Below are 20,780 nucleotides of genomic sequence, written 5' to 3'. Positions count from 1 at the left end.
GACTTCGAAAACCGCTTAAATGATTTGCCTGATTTATTTTGTGGCTTCCTTCGACATTCGAGAACATTGTACGTTCTTTTTTTTTTTTTTTTTTTTGGTTCAAGGTCAGGTTTATGCATAGATTTTAAGGCCACATGTCCAGGCCAAAGGAAAGGCTGTGGATAATACAGGGCATGTTTACACGGCGTATACAAAGATTCCTCCACCCATATCGACTCGTGTGTCCATACGTGTAATTTGTGCAGGCAGTTAGTGAACACTCTAACTAAACAGCATAGTCGACTACCGCTTGCACACAACGGCAGATACCAAGACTAGTACATGCAAGCTGGCTGAGTCCGCACCACGTAGAGTGTCGCCGCTTTCCGCTCTTACTGGTCCTTCTTGCCCTCCTTTTTCTCACTGTGTTGCTCGGACTGGTCCTCGCGCATAGCAACGATCACATAAGCAATCAGCACAAAGTTGGCTATAATGGCGGCCAAGCCGCCAGCGTATGAGGAGTTTCCTGAATTTCCGTAAGTTAGCCGTCTTGTTCCCGCCTCGGTTTTTCTTGCTTCCTGTATTGCTGTCCGAAGCTCAGTACCTTTGAATACAGAGTTTACTGTGAGGAAGTACGAGCCAATAGGGCAAATAATCATGGCGAGAGTGAAGCCCATGAGCTTCATGATAACCTGCCTAGTAGATTTGTCAGCCTTGTCTAGAGGACAGCTCGATGATTATTGGGTAGAGGGCACCGCGGCTTACTTGGGCACCGCAGGCGCTGTATCGGACTTTGCTAAAGCCGATGTGTCATCCTGGTCAAGGAAAGTCTTTTCGGACGATATGATTCTGCGTGTAGCCATGGTGAAATGTTTGTTTGCAGTATCGTGGACGTTAATTGCGCAGTACACGAAACGCTAAGCTAAGGAAGAGACCAAACAGGGATAGAAAGTAGTAGAATGCAGCTACCTCTATTGCATATCTCAGCGGATAGTATTAGTTAGGTAGGCTCAGTGGGAAAATCTCACCGTGTCTGCTAGTTTGAGTGAAGCTTCTTCTTCCTATGCATAAGACAACACGACGAAGTCCAATCCAAGAGCTTTAAGCTTTAGGACTATGGCCATCCACACCATGGTAGCCCGCGTCACGCCCCACATCCTGCGTTAACTCAAAGGCCCCACTTTACAACAGGAACAGCCAATCTACCCAGAAAAGGTTTAATTGAGTCTGCGAAGTCACGTGTGAGCGTGTCCGATGGGCCTAAACGCGCTAGTTTTGTAGTCTAGCACGTGACGGCGTGCGCCGCTAGTTTTGAGGGCTACGCGCCCTTCACCACCGCGCCCAATACTGTAAAAATTTGCGACTTCATGGCCAGACTGTATCCAAATAGGCAATAGCCTCTGCTATACCTGATCTTCATTTGCATGCTTGTTTGATTGATTAGGCTCTGATGTGATTGCTGTGTGTCTTGTTCTAACCCTATTCTGTGCACTCCCCCAAACAACCCTCAAGATTGTCTTCTTCTCCCTCTGACATTCTTTCAGTCCAATTTTTCACTGCTGGCTCGCTTTGCTCGGCTTCACCCGGACGCTGCTTCGTTGCCTAAGTGCTCTGTTTGTTTTGCCCGTTCAAATCCATTACTTCATGTTGTTTTCGATTTCCTGTTTTGGCCCACTCCAGAACTGTTCTACACAAACATTATCGCAGTTTTATTTCATCATCAAGTTCATCAGCTTTCTGATTTACCCGTCCTTGGCTCATTAATTGGTAGCACTGTTGTGGATGAACCCCCCCACTGTTGTGCATCAATCAACTATAAGGCTTGCTAGAAGCCCATGGTTCCCTGAATTTAGCCAGGCATCTGTCTTTCTCCTCCAACGCTCGTTGCTAGGGCCTGTCTGTGTGTTGTGTTATTGTTTGTCCCACTCAGAAACCAGGCCCAAGGGGAAGATTAATTCGGCCTGCCGTCTTTTTGTTTAGGCCAATCACGAAGCCATTCTTCATCCTTTTTCTTCTATTTTTCCCTGTATTTTTTCCCCCTTCGCCTCTCCTGCTGTGTTTTGTTGTCACCGCGAAAACAGCCCCAAAATGCCCTCGTTCACAACTTCTCGAAGCCGCAGCTTCGCAGATTATCTGCCTCCTCGCTCGACGCCCCCCGAGTTTCGCGATACAGAAGACGATGATAACGACGAGGGCAATGGGCAAGATAGTTCTCCTGAGGTTGCTACCATTCCCCTTGATATGGTACCATGCTCATCTCCTATCCAGCCCACACAAGTTCTTGGCCGAGCTCTGCCTCTTGCCCTCCAGCAATCGCCGACGCCCATCCACTCGTTATCTCCTTCACCGCCTGTTATTGAAGTCCCGCGTTCATCGCCTCTTCAAGTTACTAAGCAAGCTCATCTCACTAAGCAGGGGATGATCTCACAGTTCTTCAAGGCCACAACTCCCATTACCAACTCTACCGCTAGTACTACAGCATCTGCTTCTCCTTTGAGTGGCCCAGTGACTGCCCTGCGTATCACAGATGGAAACGCAAGCAAGAAGCGCTGTTTTGATATGATCGAAGTTAGCGACGACGACGACGATGATGGTCATAATCGGGCCGACATTCGACGAACGCAATTCGCCTCTACTATTAAAAGGGATGGCTCTCCTAAGCACAAAAAATCAAAGCTTGCTATCGGCAAGCTCGACTTTTCCTCCTTCCAGTATACACCACCATCTCCCAAGTCTGGGAAGGTTCAAACTTTCCCAGATCTTACTAAGCCTCCTCTCAATAACGCCACCAAACCAGCCCAACAATCCGGCTCCAAATCGCCTGAAATATTGATCACTTCATCCCCCCCAAGGGGCGTCCTCGCCGTCGTCTTGTGCGTGGCTTGCGCCCCCGATCACGCTCTCCGTCCCCCAACACTTCGCAAGAGGCAGCTTTGAAATCGTCTACACCGCCTCCTGCTCCCATCGTCAAGAAGAAGCTGGTACGCCCGAAACCGCTTATCATCTCGGACGATGAGGAGGATGAGCTCGCTATGGACTCCTATGTTAGCCGTGACTCGACACCTGAAATCGTTGGGCAGAGTGGTAACAAGATTGTCGACATGCTGAACGAGATCATTATGAGTGATCTTGCTGCTTTGACAGGGGATAAGGAGGATAGCCTAACGCACCTCCTCAGCCATCGTCCATTCCGCTCTATTTCGCAAATTGAAAAAGTTTCAAAGCAAAAGACAGTCCGGGGCAAGAAACAGATGGTTAATATTGGCGAGGCTGTGGTGGAAAAGATTTCATCATTCACCAAAGCCATCAGTGCGGTTGATCAGATTGTCGTTGAGAGTGACCGCCGTGCACAAGAGATCAAGAAGGAAATTGACTCTTGGGGCATGAACAACGTAGGCCAGGCAACCAAGGCGACTTCGTCTACCACCAACCGAGGCAGAATGTGGAAGATGGGCCAGCCTGCAAACATGAACCCTGCTCTACCTATGCATGACTACCAGGTATTCGGCGTCAACTGGATGAACCTACTTTTTCGCAAAGGCTTTGGTGGCATACTAGCCGATGACATGGGATTAGGAAAGACGTGCCAGGTTATTGGCCTAATGTGCCGCATGGTCCAGGACTACGAGGCAGACGAGATGGAGGATATGCCGTTCCCAAATCTCATTGTAGTACCGCCCTCGACTCTCGACAATTGGCTGGCCGAATTTGAAAAGTTTGCGCCTCATCTCTCTATTGTCAAGTACAGTGGCTCACAAGATGCTCGCAACGACCTCGTTGACGATTTGCTGGGTGATGATGAGGTGGCCCATGTGATTCTCACATCCTATACGCAACTCAGTACCAATGTCGACATCCACAATATGAACCGTCTCAACATCCAAAACGCGATTTTCGATGAGGGGCAGATTCTCAAAAACCCTACCACAAAGCAATACCAGCGCCTGGCCCGCCTTAAAGTCAACTGGCGATTGCTTCTATCAGGCACTCCGATTCAAAACCATCTCATGGAAATGATTTCGCTGCTCAGCTTTGTTGATCCCTATCTATTTTCCACGCACATGGAGGAGATTCAGTATGTCTTTGACCACAAGATTCACAGCAAAAATCTCTCCAACACGGCCCTCTTATACGGCGAGCGTGTCAACCGTGCCCGTTCGATCCTAGAACCTTTTATCTTACAGAGACTCAAAGATCAGATTGGCCAGAACCTTCCCAAGAAGACACAGCGCATCATTCGCTGTGACCTACCTGATCAGCAACGCAAGCTGTATGACAAGTATGAAAAACTCTTCCGTGCAGAGAACGATCAAAAGGTTAAGACTAGAAAGTCGGGTGCTCGTGACAACGACATGAACAACGTCTGGATTCAAATGAAGAAAGCGGCATTGCACCCCCAACTGTTCCGTCATCACTTCACCGACAAGATGGTTCATGATATGGCGCAGATTTTATACAAAAAGGTGGATCACCGCGAGCTTGACCTAGCCGAGTCTAAATTCGATCTCCTTCACAACGACCTGCGCGGCCGCTCAGACTTCGATTTGCACCTGTACTGCACCGATTTTCCACGATTCTTGAAGGAATTCGACATTGAGGTGGGCTCATGGAAAACGAGTGGCAAGGTGTTGAAGCTGCTTGAGATGATTGATGAGTACAAGAAAAACGGCGATCGGGTGCTAGTTTTCAGCAAGTTTAGCATGGTCATCGACATCTTATCCTACATCCTTAACCGCGATGGCATTCCTCACTGCCAGCTTACCGGCAAATCTGCCGTCGGCGACCGCCAGGCCGAGATTAATCGTTTTCAGCGGAACCCCGATATTCCTGTCTTCCTCCTCACGACAGGTGCTGGTGGCACGGGCATTAACCTCACTGCTGCTAATAAGGTGGTTATTTTCGACATGTCAAGCAACCCACAGGACGACAAGCAGGCTGAGAACCGTGCCCACCGTCTCGGCCAGACTAGACCCGTTGAGGTCATCCACCTGATTGCCCGGAACACCGTTGAAGAGCTGATATACCTCACGTGCCAGAAGAAGATTGAGTTGGCAGACAAAGTCATCACATCTGGTGCAGGCTCGGGTGCCGCAACAGCAGAAGCAACAGCAACAGGAACATCGGAGGGTGCCGCCGAAACGCAGTTAAAAAATACAGTCAGGGGTCTCATGGACCAAGGCTACACTGTGAACTCAGATGATGAGTAGGTGTCTGTTTTATTATGTGTGTTCACGTACGATCGCACGAAAAACAAGAACGAGGGCTTTGAATGGGAAGACTGGGGTTTTTGTGTGTATGCGTACGTGGTATTTCTGGTGGCGTCGATCTTTCTATACCCATTCTTCTAGCATGACGTCAGAAGTCGTACGATACGATTGTCATACTAGTTTGGCCTTTCATAGATAGGTGTATTTTCTCTATTTTTTTTATTTGTTTCCTCAGACTTCTATCTTTCGTTTTACTTCGGAAGGGGGAGAAGGGGGAGCACTTCATATTCATAGACTTTTCTTTTATTTATTTCTCTTATCAAACAAGCATGCTGGTAGGTGGACATATGAAGACAAGAACCTAACAACATTTAGCGTTACAGGGTTTGTAGCTTTTAGGGTATCGCCAATCTCAGCCGGAGGATTCACAAGAAGGATTGCTGATGATGTGAGGCTGACATGTCATATGAAAAGGCCCAAGAACGCACTAACCCTATAAGATCTTATCCTACAAGGCAATCTCGCAGCTGCTACAAAGGAAGGGAAAGAGCCCACAGCATAGATCTAGGAAGGAAGAGATAGAATATCTGGAAATTGGGTTTGCTCTTGCCAGGTCAAGATCAGAAAAAAAAGAAGGCATCTGTCTGATAGGCGTGGCTCGTTTGCTCAGACAGAATTTTTTTCACAAACGGAGAAACACCATAGCCTCCTGTTGCTCGACAGAAATCCAGGCCCCATAATTTATATTGACGCAAGGGAAGAGATTACATGTGTCTTTGTTGGGGAGGACAGACATGGCATGGCATGGCTCAATCATATAAGTGGTTCGTTTCGGCCTAGAGGGATGGACCAAGCTGTGGTAGCAGTTGCATAACAAGAAGGCTTGGAAAGCTCCGCTCCAGTCCTAAATGAGGATAAGGATGGTGGGAGGCAGGTGTTATCATGTCACAAGAACAACAGGAAGCAAACGAAGCGAGCAATTAGCTTGCAGCAGTTTCAGTAGAGACGTGACGTGACGTGACGTGCCTGCCAATTTTAGGTAGTGGAAGCAAACGGTTGATTGCCATATTTTCCCCCTCTTCTTCTCCCCTGTTTCTTTCCCTGGAGGAGCTATTTATTATATTTGGGTTGCATCCCTTTCGATATTTTCGCGTCCCTTCGCTCTCTATTTCTTTCTTTCTTTCTTTCTTCTTTTCTATTCAAACTTTTGGCTCAACTGAGAATCTGTGTTCTTTACTTTCCGATCTTTCTGCTCTGATATTTGCCGGCCTTGTTCGTTGACAAACAGCGCTTGTCACCAACGAAGTTCTGTAATCAAAGAACTGCGCATTGACTAAACCTTATCTTCACTTTTTTTATTTTCTCTCTCCCTTTTACGATAGTTCATCATGGCCGAGGCTACTCCCATCATTTCTCACGGCCGTGGCGGTGCTGGCAACATGTTTCCCGAGGGTCCTCAAGATGCAGCGGAGCAGGTCCATAGTGCCCACCCAGCTTCGCACGATGATGCCGTTGTTAGTACTGGACGTGGAGGTAAGAATTTTCCCCTATTAAGGCACCTACCTCTTTGCATTTCCATACCACTTTATAAGCTGTCTCTTTGTGGGTTTTGTTATCTGTCCAGATGCAATGCTTTTATTTTTTCAAGTAAAGCAAAAGATAACAAGCACTCGAAAAAAAAAGACTGCCAAATGCCGCAGTTACATGCATGGCAGCGTCAATGTTGCATTGAGGCAAAACAGGCCTGCTCGTACTTTTGTGCTCGGGAATTTCAGTCATCCAAAGCAAAAAAAAAAAGAAACCACTTTTAAGCTTCACGTTGTCTGCCGCCGCTTGTCTCTAGCTATGTCGTAACACTTGATGCTAACAAATTATTACACAGGGGCGGGCAACATGGTGGATGGCGATGTAGCTGCTGCTGCCCTTAAGCAGGAAGAAGGAGCTGCGGTTCAACGCGCTAGTGCCGAAAACGAGCCTTACTCTCAAGGTCGCGGCGGAGCGGGGAACATTGTCGTCCCCGAGAACGATAAGCAGAACCACACGACACCAGCTGCCACAGATGGGGCAGCAGGTAAGGCTACTACTGCTAAAGGCAGCAGCACTGGACTCATCGCTCGTCTCAAGGCAAAGTTCCTTCAGACATGGCGCCGTGTCAAGGCTTGAGAGAAAACTCAGGGATTTCTTTTCTTTTATTCGTGTTTTGTTTGTCCCGATACCCTTTCTGTAGCTGGAGGCTTATGAGCCATAGGAGGCTATTAATAAGAATACCAAGGCCTAATTGCTAAGGTGCAATGCATATCACTTGCACTTGTGAGGCTATCGAATGACCTTTTAGCCATATAAATACTGGTACATGAAGTAGTACAGGCTAGGGCTGCGTGTGTGAGGACACGAGCCCTCGTGATACCTCTAGCCCCCTTACTTGTTGGAAGAAGTAAAACGAGAAGAGAAAGAATAGAAGCACGAGTTAATGAATGGGTAGAGCCATCTGCCCTTTTCTCGAACATTGCAAGTGATTGCAGGGTCAAATTTAATCTAATGATTCAAAAAAAAATGAATGGTGAAGGGGGTCAGGTCTGAGACGTGAGCAGGGCATTTGGCTGCAGCGTGATGTCGCACAAAAGTGGTACAGGGCTCAAAGATCAGGGCGGATATGGCATGAGGGAAAGAGAAGACTAGCCGAGCATATATTGAAGAAAGAAGAGAAAGAAGGGAACAGGAGAAGATGGCGAGGAAGAGAGCTAGAGATGAAGAGACACAGGAGAAGAGACATGCTGTCCACGGATACGAGCTGAGAAAAATGGGGAGAGATGGAGATAGGGAGGGCCATTTGCGGTTGGGAGCTCTCGTGACTATAGGGGAAGAGTAGCATGGTCCGGTCTGACTGTCGGTTGTGAATTCAAATACACATGCCCCCATAGCCACATGTACGGATAGTCTCTTACGTGTGCTGGTGTTTCTCCTAGTGTCCAAGTCAAGTATGTAGAAAGATCTGCAGGTAAACACAGTACTCAGAGTTAGTGCGCGCGCGCACGCTCTCTACTGTGAAAGGAGCAACAAAGAAACAGACAATAAAGTGGCCAGTGCCAACCATGTTTTGTCTTGTCAAGCAAACAAAAAAAAGGAAACCCTGTTCTCGCTCATCTGTTGTTTTGACAGCTCCTCGATGGGCTAAGCCTGCACGGAGAAGACGAGTGCTAGAGAGCAAGTGGCAGTAGAGGGAAAAACGAACTGCGCTCTTTTTTTTCATTATTTATTTATTGTGGGTGACGATGTGTAGCTACCGAGGGACTTGTGGTTTCTTGGAAGCTCTTGGCTTTGCCATGTCTGTCGAGTTTCTGAGGCTGGACTTTGCTTTGGCCGCTGGATTATGTCTTCTTGTGGGTATGATCGAAGGCCCGGGCTGAATGACTTGTATAGGTTCATGGCAGGTGAGGCCAGCTACTAGACACACATACTCATTTGCATGAGCATGTGAATACATCACTCACACCTAACCAGTAACAACGGGTGAGAGTCTCGCCGATTTACACACCTGGAATTTGATAGTTCTACACAAGGGGCTGGGAGAACAGAGTCAGACAGCCAGATATGGTTGGTGTGTTGAGGAGCATTGACAAGCTGAAACCAGTCAGGTGACTAAGCATGGCTATGGCCTGTGTGTCAGGCTGTGATTCTCATAGAAGCAAGCATCGTGAATGGCGATGAGGGCGATGCCAAGCTAGTAAAAGAACTAGCCGCTGATCATTGGCGATGAGGTTCTTGGGTTCATTTACTGACTCACAGAGACAGGGAGACAGGGGAGGGGGAGCCGATATTACTACCTTTGCGGACATAAATACCGTCATATAAGCACACATCATGCTGTTGTATGGGACTACGGCATAGCAGGCTACTTCCAGTCTGGTTTGGATCAGCCACACCCTAGACAGATGGACAAAGAAAGTGTCTTTGACAGTCAAATATGAGGCCGGTCTGTGTGTTTATGCTTAGCCCTTGCCTAGAAGCTGGCAGTGGTAAAATTTCGATCTGGCTGGGTTGCATGATGAGAGGTAAGGAAAGCCTCCATTCGCTTCGTAGACAGGCTTCAGCTCTTGTCTGTGCATGTTTCCTCTGCTGCGGCTTTACAAGAGGAGGGTATGAAAGGATGGATTCCTTGATTTTGTGTGCTCCTTGGGCAAGGGTAGAAAGGGCATGGTCTGAAAAGCGCACCATTTTTTACCTGTCTGTCCTTGTGCTTGCTTGCCCTTTCTTTGTCTGTCCTGGCTGGGTTCCCACTAATTTGTGGCGGAAAAGGTATCGCCTCTCCCACCTTCTAGGCTTTTGCAGCCCCTTGTACAGATGTAGCAGAACAATAGCACAATAGACCCCAGAAGAAGCCCACAACAAACGCAATAATGCGATTATTCAATGACTTGAATTTGTAATATTTATAGTGGCCCCACCCATTAGTATATTGCTACTGCGGGGGTAACTCAAGAGTCGGACATCGTCACATCACTCACCATCGTCATCGCACAAACGATCAAAAAGCAAGAACCCAAAATAAAGCACGAAAAAAGGAAAGAAAAAAAGGAAAAAAAGGAAAAAAAAGAAAAAAAAAAAAAAAAAAAAGGAAAAAAAAGACTGGGCATGCACATCCCGCATCTGAAGATCAGGCCAGAAAATGAGACCAGGAAGCAATGGCCTTTGCTTAGGTTCTTCAACAGCCCGCATTGTCTTGTCCCGTGACCAATTTGCTCTATCCACCTTCCCTTTCCCTGGCTTGCCCCCCCTCTCTTTATCGTCTGTATTTATCCACAGTCAACTGCAAAGAAGACGGTAAAGAAGAAACAGAAAGAGCTTACGTCCATTCATTGCCCACTTTAACCGCCCGCCACACACTTGCCGTTTCCCCAATCGAGCAATCGAGGGAGCCAACCCCTCTAAGAATTGCACACACAACCGAAGACAAGCAAGCCCTCAGCCCCTCGTCCCTCAGTCCTCCTCCAACAACGCACGTATGCGCGGCACGACCAACTTACTTTTTTTTTCTTTCCCATCTTCCTTCTTCCCTCCGCTGTCGCGGTTGCTTGTCCCCTGGAATGTCGTCTTGTGTGTCCTCTGTGAACCTTTTTTTTCCTTCTTTTGCGTTTTGTCTGGTTCCAGAAGCTTTCCAGAACTACAGACAGTGCAGAACATAATATGAAGAATATGAACAGCCGGAGAGCAAGGATTTGCATCTGTAATCCTGTTGTGACCTTGGGTTTTTGTCTTGATTTGAATGGAAAGCATTCAAGCTTATGAAATAACGGTAGAGAAGGGGCTCTGAAATACGGGAACATATACTCGTGGCTTCTTTCCTTTGTTTCAAAATCCGAGCTTGCCTCCTGTCTCCATCGTCATTGCATTGAAAGAAGGAGCGAACAACAGTAACTCACATCCACTTGGAAATCAGTGAGTGCTTGAATCCGTTACAAGGCCAGGCCGCCTCTTGCAGTAGACCAATTTTACCAAGTCCGTTTTTTTCTCTCTTTTTTTTTTTTTTCTTTTTTCCAAGTGGTCATATGCTATTTTGACCATATTTATACCCTTTTTTCCTCCCCTCTGCTTAACCGCTAAACAAGGAAACAACCCCTCTCCCTTCTTTCTATGATTTTTTTTCTTTTTTCTTTTTTCTTTTTTTTTTTTTTTTCTCTCACGCTGTGTCCTATTATACTGTTGACAACAAAGTTACAATTACTATAGAGTGATACTTGTTCTACGGCTACGCCAATTGATGCCTCATATTATCATCCAAGTCCCTATTTAACGGCCGCTTCTTCCTGCACTTCCTGTAACGCTTTTTGCAATTGGCCGCAACGTGCAGCCGCAACACAAAGAAAAGTAGCAAGGCAAAAGCAAAAAGGCAATTACCTCACCCACACCCACACCCACAAAGAGAGCAAGAAGCAGCTCTTTCCTTAATTGTCACAGATTAGCCCCTCTCCTCAGTCCCTCAGTCCTCAGTCCTTTCTTTCTCTTTCCCTGTCTCTCTCTTCCTTTCACCCTCTAACCTCTCTTCTTTTTCTTCTAATTTTTTCTTCCTTTTCCTCTTGTCTGTTTCTATTTTTTTTTTTTTGCCGCCCATCAATTGAAATCCACACCCTCTTCCTATTCCCCGCCATCTTCGCTATAGTTGGCTTATCCACCCCCTGAAGAAATACAGCACCGCATTTACTATTTCCGAAGTATCAAAAAGCTCGCGATCCTCGACCTCGTCTGCCCTCAATCAACCACCTCATCTCTCTGTGCCCTGCTGAAGCTTGCCTCACGACCACCACGTCCCCCAGATCTCGACCCACGAGGACAACTACAAAGAAACCAGTCCCAACCCCCCTCCCACAAGTCAGCTCTAGTCCTCTACACCCCACAATGGCATCTGGTGATAAACCATCTGTCCTCATCGTCGGTGGCTTGGGCTACATCGGCCGCTTCCTCGCACTGTACATCCACCTTAATGAACTTGCTTCTGAAGTCAGAGTAGTCGACAAGGTCCTCCCACAGTTGGCCTGGCTAGCTCCCGAGTTTGATGAAGCGTGTTCGGGAATAAAATTCATGCAGGCTGATGCCAGCAAGGAAGGTACGCAGCACAAAGCAATCTTTCTCTTCTTCATCATTTGCCCTACAGCAGCACTAGTACAGTACCCGCTCTACTTTTGCGTTATTAACTCAAGCATTGCTAACACGACGTTGATTCGTATAGCCGGCCTTACTCGGATATTCGAACGTGCCGATGGAAAGACGTGGGACTATGTCTTCAACTGCGGCGGCGAAACTAGATACTCACAAGAGGACGAGGTGTATAGACTGAGATCACTAGCTCTCTCTGTGGCGTTAGGGAAGGAAGCGGCTAAGCGAGGAGTCAAGGTGTTTGTGGAGCTTAGTACTGGCCAAGTCTACAAACCCGACTCAGCACCTAGTAAAGAGGACCACAAGCTCAAGCCCTGGAGCAGAATTGCTTTTTTTAAACAACAGGCAGAAGAGGAACTTTCCAAGATTCCGGGGTAAGTCACTGATGCTATGCATTGGGCTCTTGTGGTTGATACTAACTGATCAAAATCACTTCCAGCCTCAATCTCATTATTGTGCGCCTCGCCAATGTGTACGGACCATACGCCTCACAGTGGGTTGCTACCGCCTTGTGTATGGCGCGTGTATATCAGCATCTCGAGACCGAGATGAAGTGGCTTTGGAGCAAAGATTTGCGCACAAACACGGTGCATATCGACGATGTCACGCGAGCTTTGTGGAAAGTGGCCGAGTGGTACCAACAAGGCCGGCCCAACTGGGACTCAGCAAAGATGGGTACTGTCCCCATTTTCAACATTGTTGACAAGGGTGCTACCAACCAAGGCACAACAGCCCAGATCATTGGCGATATCTTCCAAATCCGTACGGGGTTTCAGGGCTCTATCATCAGTACCTTTGCGCGACTCAACATGGACAGTGTTGTGGATGACGTGAATGACGAAGTTTTGGGCCCCTGGGCAGACCTGGTAGAGGCAGCGGGCATAACCCGTCCTGGCCCATTGTCGCCGTTCATGGAGTCTGAGCTGCTAAAAGACACGGATTTGAGCATGGATGGCTCTCGATTGGAAGAGGTCACCGGGTTTGTGTATGAAAAGCCCCGGATCAACAAGCAGCTAATTGAGGAGGTGATTGAGAGTTACAAGCGCATGAACTGGTGGCCATAAAGAGCCGGCTGGGCGGACGCGCTGCTCAAAGTGCAGGCGGACTACTTTTTCGGGCTATCCTTCTGCGGTAGGCAAGGGCTCTTGGATTGTCCCCTACACTATCCAAGAGTCCTGTCCTGATACCCATGTGCTCTCTAGGCCCATGTCACATGTCATGGGAAAGGAATTGGTCGATTCGTCATTTCCTTTGATCATCACCAGCGCAGCCCCCGTGGCTCTTCTTGCCTCTCTTTTGTTTTTTGTTTTTTTTTTTTTTTTTTTCAACCTTTGTAGCTTTTATTTTCCTCCCAAGAGTCTTGTTTGTTGGTTAGTCTTAATACTGAGCGAGTAGCATGTTACCTTTTGTACCATGGATATTGATGTTGTTGGTATTGGCGCAATATTAAATGCTTGCAATGTCTTGAAAAATATGAGGAGAGAGACAAGAAGGATGATCAAGATAAGAGAGGGCTGCAGCAGCCAAGTGCCACATGAAGGCGAGCGACCTAGATTGCATTACGCTTTATCTAGCTGAGACTGCAGCAAGGCCCTCCTTTATGTCAGGGTAGAAAGAATGGAGAAATGGAGAGTTGACGGCCGTAAATTGAGGGTGGGGATTATCCGTATTCTCCACCTCTATACATCTTTGTACCTATGGCGATATTCTTATACTGCTATGCTACGACTAGAGAGCCTGGGAGAAAGCTTGGCCGAAAGCCCCACCAGGCCCGATTTGTATGGCAAAGCCGAGGCAGCTCCGGAAATGTACAAACGAACTTCGTGTATCTAGGAGCCGAGGATGTGTATTATTTCGGGTGTTGGAGATGAGGAACAAGGATGCCAAGAAGGGGCTGAAGATCGAAACATATAGTTTGTCCTTCAACGCTTGATTTGAAGGTAACACTAACAAGAAGGAAGCTTCCGTCTAAGCAACCACGAGTCTGTCTCGCAGTTGGCTCCTTTGAGGCTGGTTCCTTGGAGTGGGAATTTACAAAGCCCAAGCTGCTGGGTCTGCGGTTTCTTGCTATTGACTCGGCGTGCAGTGGGGAAGGAGTAGACTAGAGAATGTGGATGGGTGAGACTAAGCTCCAACATCCGCCCCCACCTTTTGGGTGCTAAAAAGCGGAGGAGGAAGAGGGGGGGGGAGGGGAAGCCAAGAAGCTTTCCCCGCAACTGAAAACAAGCAAGAAAGAGCCCAGAGCAAAACTAGCCATCCCGTCCAGCAGCCTCTTGACCTTAGGAGTAAGGCAGACAGCTCAGAACAAGGACAAAGCCTCAGAGCTTCAAAGCTTTGGAAAGGATGAAAGACGGGCGGGTACAACGGGACGGTATGATTTAATGATCCTGTGTTTTAATTGGTCACCAATGACTCCTTGCTTGCGAGAGAGCAGCAATGTAAGAAGTACTGCTGCCACAAACCACATATTACTCTCCTTGGTGTGTTTGCACATGCCAATTCCACAAAGTGGGATGCCACATGCACGGGCTGGCGGACTTCTTGCTCTTTTTGCTGTCTCCTCACATGTAAATTGCGTACTTGACTTGGTCGCTAGCTGGATGGGAAAATAGAGCCGAGCTGAACTGCTGTAAATAAAAAGCGACTCGCTTGCTCTCTTTTTTTTTTCGGTTCCGCATTTCTCCCTTTGCTTTCTTCATCTATTTTTTTTTCTTCTTGCACATCACTCTCGCCCCTCTTCCTAACTAATCGTTTCTTTGCTTGATTCTATTTTGCTCCTCGTCTCCAACTTCATAACGTCAAATATGGCTGCTCCCAAGGAAAAGAACATTGGCGACCTTAATGGCGTCTGGGTCATTGTACGTGTCACCTCCCCCCCCACAGCACCCCCAATTCCCCCTCCTGCTCTCCCTATACCAGCAGCATCACATGCCAGCTAACCAAGCAACCCCAATTCTAGAACTCAGAGCTCTCGGACACCACCGACGAGATCTTCAAGCTACAGGAAATGCCTTACGCCACTCGCACTGTCATTGGCTATAGTACCGTAACCCTAACCTTGACGCAATCACTTGGCAAGCCCGCCGCGCCGGCTCCTGAAGATGCCCCAGAAGTGACACAGGTGGTTATTGAGCAGCACCTTGCACCTGTACGTTTCATGCCCAGCATCAAGGGCACCCGCGAGAACCGCTGTCTAGACGGCTTGACGCGTAGCCATGAGGACCACATCTTTGGCAAGGTGGAGGGCTACTCCAAGTTCCTGGAGCGGTCTGAGATCAACGACGTTGATCTTGAGAAGAACTGGGCGCCCGAAGATGAGGAGCGGGCCGGCCCCGAGAACAAGGCCCATATCCTCAGTTTCGTGCGCAATCTTGATGAAGGCAAGGGCTGGGAAGCTACGCAGATTTGGGGCTTCCAGATCGTTGATGGCCAGCGGAGATACTGCCGCAACATCCGCGTGACCAAGCCAGGAGCACAGACGTTGTATGCCCGCCTTGTATACGACTACAAGGCTACTGAGTAGAGGATATATAGGAGGAAGTCCATAGTCCATAATAATCAACAAACTTTCGTGTAACTATAGTACTCGGCATGGTGTGACGTCCTATTATATCAAGAATTTTACTCCTCTTTTTTTTGCCCCCCCCCCCCCCCTTTTAGCAGAGATCTAGCCATGAAGATTTCGATTAGTGATGAGCTAAGTCAGATGTAGCCCGTCACCTGGGCTCTACGACGGTGTTGTTAATTAATCATTTCACTTCTTTTTTGTTGGGCATTTTCCTTGAGCTCTTGTGTTTACTGCGGTCTCCGCGCAACGAATTTCTCTAGGTCTTCGACGGTTGCTACGCCTAGAACAAAACGTCTCTTGTCGTCGGAAACAACAGCGAACTCCTGCTTCTCGGGCCCGCCAAAGAAAAACTCCTCAAGGTCCTCGAGCGGCGTGTCCATGGTGATGACCTTGTATCTGCGTGCCTTGCGCTTGAAGCGCACCATGGCCGATGCCAGCGAGCTGTTGGGGCTGGCTTTGCCGGCCTGTAGCGTTCCCTGCAGCTGAGGGATGGAAATGTAGCCTAGCAGGCCACGTGTGTGGGAGTCGACGACTGTCAGATGGGTGTATTCCCGCTCAAAGGCGGCTAGTAGTGCGCTGTTAATCGAGTCCTCGGGCGTCATAGACAGGGCGGCGGGCGGGTCGAGATCTTCAACAGTGGCCTGTGCGCATGAGGGAAAAGAGCGAAGAGCCCGGAGTATATGGTTAGTAAAGGCGCCAGAGGGAGGGGAAGGGGGGCGACAGATGACATTTGTTGGTTGGGGTGCTATTGAATTGGGCATGAACAGTTTTCTAGTGGCCATGCCCTACCTAGCCTAACAAAAGACAGAGGCGAGAAAGTAGCGGGGAAAAGCCCGTGGTTGAGGGAATACTTACACCGCGATAACGGTCCGACCACCGAGGCACATATTTGGGAGGCTCAGCAGTGGTAGCGGGGACGGAAGTTGAAGCAGCAGCCATTGCAGTAATATTGCGGGAAAACGGCGGGCGATTGGTGTCAGAGCTAGAGAGAAGCTGAGCTTGGAAGATGGGGGAGAGGAAAGGACTGTGAAATTAGGAGGGACGGTGGTTGATGGCAAGTGGAATGAAGGAACAAGGCAAGGTGACGTGACAGTTTAAAGGCTAAATAAATTTGCAATCACAAGCTTGCAGCGTTTGGTAGCCTCACCAAAAATGGCGGCTTCATGTGACAACTAAAAAGCGGGGCCAGCATATGGTTAAGCTTCCTGGTACCTTTTTGTCTAATATTTCAGTCACTGTTCTCGGGACCCTTTGTTGTCGCAACAATAGAGGAATTATATTACTCTAGGGACAAAAAATGGACACAATAAGAAGAATGAACATACAGCACCGCCACGTTTTCCTTGCCCATGTAAAGCGCAAACCTGAAAAAAAGAAACTAGCATGAAAAAAACTCAAGGAGAAAATCTAAGCATGGATCAAGAATTGCCTTGTGATTCTCGCGAATTTGTTCCCTGTATACATACATATGTACATAAATAAGCACATGGAGCTGAACTCGGAGGGTGAGGCAGGACAGATTGGCAATAGCAGCCAATGGAGGCAGGAGCAGGTGAAAGAGGAAAGGAGAACAAAAACTGGAAGGTAGGAAGAAAAAAAGCAAGGAAGGAAGGAAGCCGAAGACTCGAAAGGCAATGTTCGTGATGGGTTTCCAGAACAACTTTAACGGCAAGAACAGCCTTCCTGCCCTATCCATGGATTTCTCTGTTTTGCAAAGTTGAAAGTTGCATTGTTTCGTTTCTTTTGCACCACCGGAAAATTAAGCCCTTTGTTGACAGGGCAAGGAAGGACGAGATGCAAATCTGATAATAATGATTAGATCAACATCCACACCAGGGAAAGTAAAGGCCAGAGGAAAGGGAGCACAGACAGCGGCTTTGTCAACCCATGAGTGCGCGCTGTCTATTTTCTTTCCTTGTCTTGTTTTCTCCAACCTTGTTTTTGCAGGTGGGTGTTGATATTTAATTGCTTTCTCCCCTTTTCTTCCTCTTTCCCTTTCTCTCTTCTTCTCGCCCTCCTGCCCTTCTCCCTTCGTCTCCGTCATTGTCTAATTCACATCACATCCGCCTATTTTCCCTGCCACCCCCCATGAAAGCCCTCCTCCTCGTGCTCTGCGTTGCCTTGGCCGTTGCTTCGCCAATGTTCGCAGCACTGCCCAGGCCGGGTTCCTTCTCCGCATCCAAGCTAGTTGTTTCTGCCGCTGCTCCGGCGCCCCAGCACGATACCGGCTTTGTGGAGGCCACCAAGTCGAAGCCAACCGTCTACCTGATTCGCCATGGTGAAAAGCCCAAGGAGGGCAATGGCTTGAGTGCCAAGGGCATACAGCGTGCAGAGTGTTTGAAGAGCCTGTTTGGCAAGGATTCCAAGTATGATATTGGCCACATCATGGCGCAGAAGCCTAAGAAGAGTGTGTATCTTGTCTGTTGTTTTGTGCATTGGGTACACGTTTCTTTCTTGCAGCTAACTCGCGTAATTAGATGGCAGGCGGAAACGGCCTTATGATACCGTGAAGCCTTTGGCAGATCATTTGGACATTGAGGTTGATACGTCCTGCCCCCGAGACGACATGGAATGTGTGAAAGATACCATCAAGAATTATGAAGGCAAAGGAAATATCTTGGTCTGGTTAGTACAAGGGTGGCTCTCATCTCTCGTTCTAGCACAAGGAATAACTAACACTTTTTTCCCGTAAACAAGCTGGGAACACAAGCGTCTTACCAAAATCGTCAAGACTCTAGGCCTCAAGCACCACGACGCTCCCCACTATCCCTCCAAGCACTTTGACATAATCTGGACCGACCCGCCCAAATACCACAAGCTCGACCCCATCACCTACGAGTCATGTCCTGCCATATACGACTCTGAGGACGATGTCGCTCCAGTCGACGACGGTAGAGATAATGATGATGGTGATGTCAAGAATGATGTCGAGGATTATGTCGACGACGATGCCGATGTCGATGCCGATGATGATGATGATGACGGCGAGGTCTGGATCGAAACTGTGGATTAGCCTTCTCTTTCTACACTTCGTCACAAGATACCCATTTTCCAAAATGAAAGCAAAGAAAGCCATTGATTGATTGATTGATTGATTGCTTCCTCCGATGAAACGAAACTTATTACAAAACAATATAACCCTAATTAGAATATGTACAACGAATAAAATACCAGCCCCCACGGGGTTCCACTTAACTCTGTGCCACCAATATCAGACTAATGCCCCGTTATTAATGCGTATCCACGTCTTACATCTTTGACCCTCACTCTGATGTGCACTCACTTGCCCAACACTCTTCTCTTCGCGCACATAGCCACATCCAGTCCCGTTGGTTGTTCGGAATCACGAATCAGCAGCCCAAGCCTTCTCCAGGTTGCTCGCCATGTTAGCTTCCTTGAAGGGCACGTTAGCCGAGCCAAAGTCCCAGTTCTCCAGGGTATACCGGGCCTGGTACGTCAGGGACTCATAGGCAATGAGGGGCTGCATAAGGCCCTGGGTGGTGCTGATGACTAGCTGGTGGTTTATGGGCCAGTTGCTGATGTACTCAATAAAAGCGCTATTGCCGTTGAAGTGAGACGAGAAGTCGCTCTTGATGGTGGCATAGCCGCCGTGTGCCGACGTTGAGAGACCAACAATTTTGGGCGAAGTCACATCCGGGCTGTCGATCCAAATGATGGCATTTTCCCAGTCGTGGCGATGGCCAAGACCAGTGGACGGCTCATCCTTGGGCATGTACCTAAGAGCCGGTGTTAGTCGGGCGGAGGAAAGTCCAGGTGCTCATATATATGCATTCTGATCAATGAGTCTTCGTTTTGATTTACATACCACGAGTACATGATTCCGTACTGAGATCCGTACCATGCGCCACGAACGTAGACCTGACCAGTGCTTTGCGTGCAAAGGCCACTAGGAGAGCCCGTGGGACTCAAGCCGCCACTAGATGATACAACTGTCAGCTTCTCACGCCTCTCGTACTAGGAACTCTTGCTTGCCTACCCAACATCGCCAGCTGCATTGACGGCCGGAAAAGGCACGCAGCCGTTGTAGCGGTACAAATACGGCTTGTACTTGAGATACAGCGAGCCCAGAGACGTAGCGGGGACTGTCTCGCTAAAGCCAACCACTGCATTGTGGCTGATCTCTGTGATATTGGATGTGTCTGCACGGCGGTCAAGCTGGATGCTGCTTCCGCCAGGGGCCGAGACGGGAGCAGGAGCAGCCATGGCCAGGCCTGCAGAAAGGAGGGCGAAGGCAGACACAGAGAAACGCATTATTATGGCGATAGAAAAGAAGGAGGAAGGGGGGATGGCAATGACCAGAGGGAAAAAGATGTTTGGGCAAATAGGGACTTGGTGTCTGCGTACCAACATAGCCTAAGACGAGAGCAGCCATCGTCTTTATATCTTGTCCTCGATTTGCGGATATAAGCGTCTCCCTTGTCTCTACCATCCCTCATGCGTGTTTCCGCCAGTCCTCTTTGGCTAAGGCTTGAGCCAGCCAATCTCCATCAACAAAGCCCCCATTCAGCGCAACGAAGGAATATAGTTGACCCAGGTGACAAAGAAACTAGAGACTCAAGGGGGCCGTGGTGTTCTCTGTAGAACCCCCGACTGGGACCCTGAGACCTTCCCCCTCCCATCCTGGCTCCTCGCTTGGGCTTGTTTAATTTTGGCTGAATCCTCGGCGAAGGCTGATCACCTCTGGATTTGTTACTGCAAACTCTAGGCTGTGGGCTGTGGGCTGTGGGCTTCTGGCTAGTCAGCTCTAAAATGCCACCAAGCCCTTTTTACGCAGGCCCAAATTTCCTGCCCTTGGACTCCCTGCTCATCGCATCCTTCAACTGTCAACGAGCCGGAGCACCGGCTTTCGTTCCTTGTTCTGTTGCATCGCCGGTGCTTTGTTCGCGCCTCTCAATTATTTCCTTGCAACGGATCTAACCCCACAGTCTGCTGTGTGCAGAAGCTATGGCCAAGTACTGGCTTAAAGAAAGAAAAGAGTTACGATTGACACTCAGACTAAGCCGGGGGAGCCCCTTGCGCTTCCTACGAGTCCTACCACCAAAAACAAAACCAGTCCGACTGGACTTTGTCCTCCTCTCTTCGTCAAATTTGTTTACTAGTTGTTTGTTCATCTGTTTGGCGGTTGCACGTGGGTTGGGGAAACCTGGGTCTTATACTTCCGTAGTTCTCCAATGACAGATGATACCATTGATCACGTTTTGTTGGCATGTTTCTTTCCCTTTTGTTTTTCGGGATTCGGGGATAGATAAGTAAGATAAAGGGGATTTAACCAGTCGCAATGCTCATCATAATACAAAAGAAGCCAGGCAAACGTGTGACTTTGCTCTGCCGAGGGTTAGTTTGAGTTAGTCTGG

The 20,780-nt window shown here is 48.4% G+C and overlaps 8 protein-coding genes across 8 annotated transcripts; 5 read left to right on the top strand and 3 right to left on the bottom strand.

The window, feature by feature from the left end:
* Positions 1-371: 371 nt before the first annotated feature.
* HOO65_020333 (Vacuolar ATPase assembly integral membrane protein VMA21) lies at positions 372-842 on the bottom strand (the record flags this gene model as incomplete). Its single annotated transcript, XM_071007093.1, has 3 exons — positions 372-505; positions 584-675; positions 745-842. The coding sequence occupies 3 exons, from the start codon at positions 840-842 to the stop codon at positions 372-374; spliced, it is 324 nt and encodes a 107-aa protein (XP_070860971.1).
* A 1,225-nt stretch (positions 843-2,067) lies between these two features.
* Positions 2,068-5,186, top strand: HOO65_020332 (ATP-dependent helicase fft2; the record flags this gene model as incomplete). Its single annotated transcript, XM_071006390.1, has 2 exons — positions 2,068-2,721; positions 2,832-5,186. The coding sequence occupies 2 exons, from the start codon at positions 2,068-2,070 to the stop codon at positions 5,184-5,186; spliced, it is 3,009 nt and encodes a 1,002-aa protein (XP_070860970.1).
* Positions 5,187-6,574: 1,388 nt separating this feature from the next.
* Positions 6,575-7,349, top strand: HOO65_020331 (uncharacterized protein; the record flags this gene model as incomplete). Its single annotated transcript, XM_071007022.1, has 2 exons — positions 6,575-6,719; positions 7,069-7,349. 2 exons carry the CDS (start codon positions 6,575-6,577, stop codon positions 7,347-7,349), a joined length of 426 nt encoding a protein of 141 aa, XP_070860969.1.
* A 4,230-nt stretch (positions 7,350-11,579) lies between these two features.
* On the top strand, positions 11,580-12,901 carry HOO65_020330 (UDP-glucose 4-epimerase; the record flags this gene model as incomplete). The annotated part of the gene is made up of 2 exons (XM_071006808.1): positions 11,580-12,211; positions 12,277-12,901. 2 exons carry the CDS (start codon positions 11,580-11,582, stop codon positions 12,899-12,901), a joined length of 1,257 nt encoding a protein of 418 aa, XP_070860968.1.
* A 1,740-nt stretch (positions 12,902-14,641) lies between these two features.
* On the top strand, positions 14,642-15,360 carry HOO65_020329 (uncharacterized protein; the record flags this gene model as incomplete). Its single annotated transcript, XM_071007035.1, has 2 exons — positions 14,642-14,695; positions 14,797-15,360. The coding sequence occupies 2 exons, from the start codon at positions 14,642-14,644 to the stop codon at positions 15,358-15,360; spliced, it is 618 nt and encodes a 205-aa protein (XP_070860967.1).
* A 272-nt stretch (positions 15,361-15,632) lies between these two features.
* On the bottom strand, positions 15,633-16,344 carry HOO65_020328 (Cystathionine beta-synthase; the record flags this gene model as incomplete). Its single annotated transcript, XM_071007039.1, has 2 exons — positions 15,633-16,046; positions 16,261-16,344. The coding sequence occupies 2 exons, from the start codon at positions 16,342-16,344 to the stop codon at positions 15,633-15,635; spliced, it is 498 nt and encodes a 165-aa protein (XP_070860966.1).
* A 1,149-nt stretch (positions 16,345-17,493) lies between these two features.
* On the top strand, positions 17,494-18,418 carry HOO65_020327 (uncharacterized protein; the record flags this gene model as incomplete). Its single annotated transcript, XM_071006973.1, has 3 exons — positions 17,494-17,812; positions 17,883-18,030; positions 18,103-18,418. The coding sequence occupies 3 exons, from the start codon at positions 17,494-17,496 to the stop codon at positions 18,416-18,418; spliced, it is 783 nt and encodes a 260-aa protein (XP_070860965.1).
* Positions 18,419-18,748: 330 nt separating this feature from the next.
* Positions 18,749-19,677, bottom strand: HOO65_020326 (putative necrosis- and ethylene-inducing protein2 precursor protein; the record flags this gene model as incomplete). The annotated part of the gene is made up of 3 exons (XM_071006971.1): positions 18,749-19,142; positions 19,232-19,342; positions 19,403-19,677. 3 exons carry the CDS (start codon positions 19,675-19,677, stop codon positions 18,749-18,751), a joined length of 780 nt encoding a protein of 259 aa, XP_070860964.1.
* Positions 19,678-20,780: the final 1,103 nt, after the last annotated feature.

The sequence above is a fragment of the Ceratocystis lukuohia genome (assembly GCF_044167205.1).
Source record: "Ceratocystis lukuohia strain C4212 chromosome Unknown Supercontig2_pilon, whole genome shotgun sequence".
Classification (NCBI taxonomy): domain Eukaryota; kingdom Fungi; phylum Ascomycota; class Sordariomycetes; order Microascales; family Ceratocystidaceae; genus Ceratocystis; species Ceratocystis lukuohia.
The sequence above is the reverse complement of the archived record's forward strand: the minus strand, read 5'-3'. Positions and strand labels throughout refer to the sequence as shown.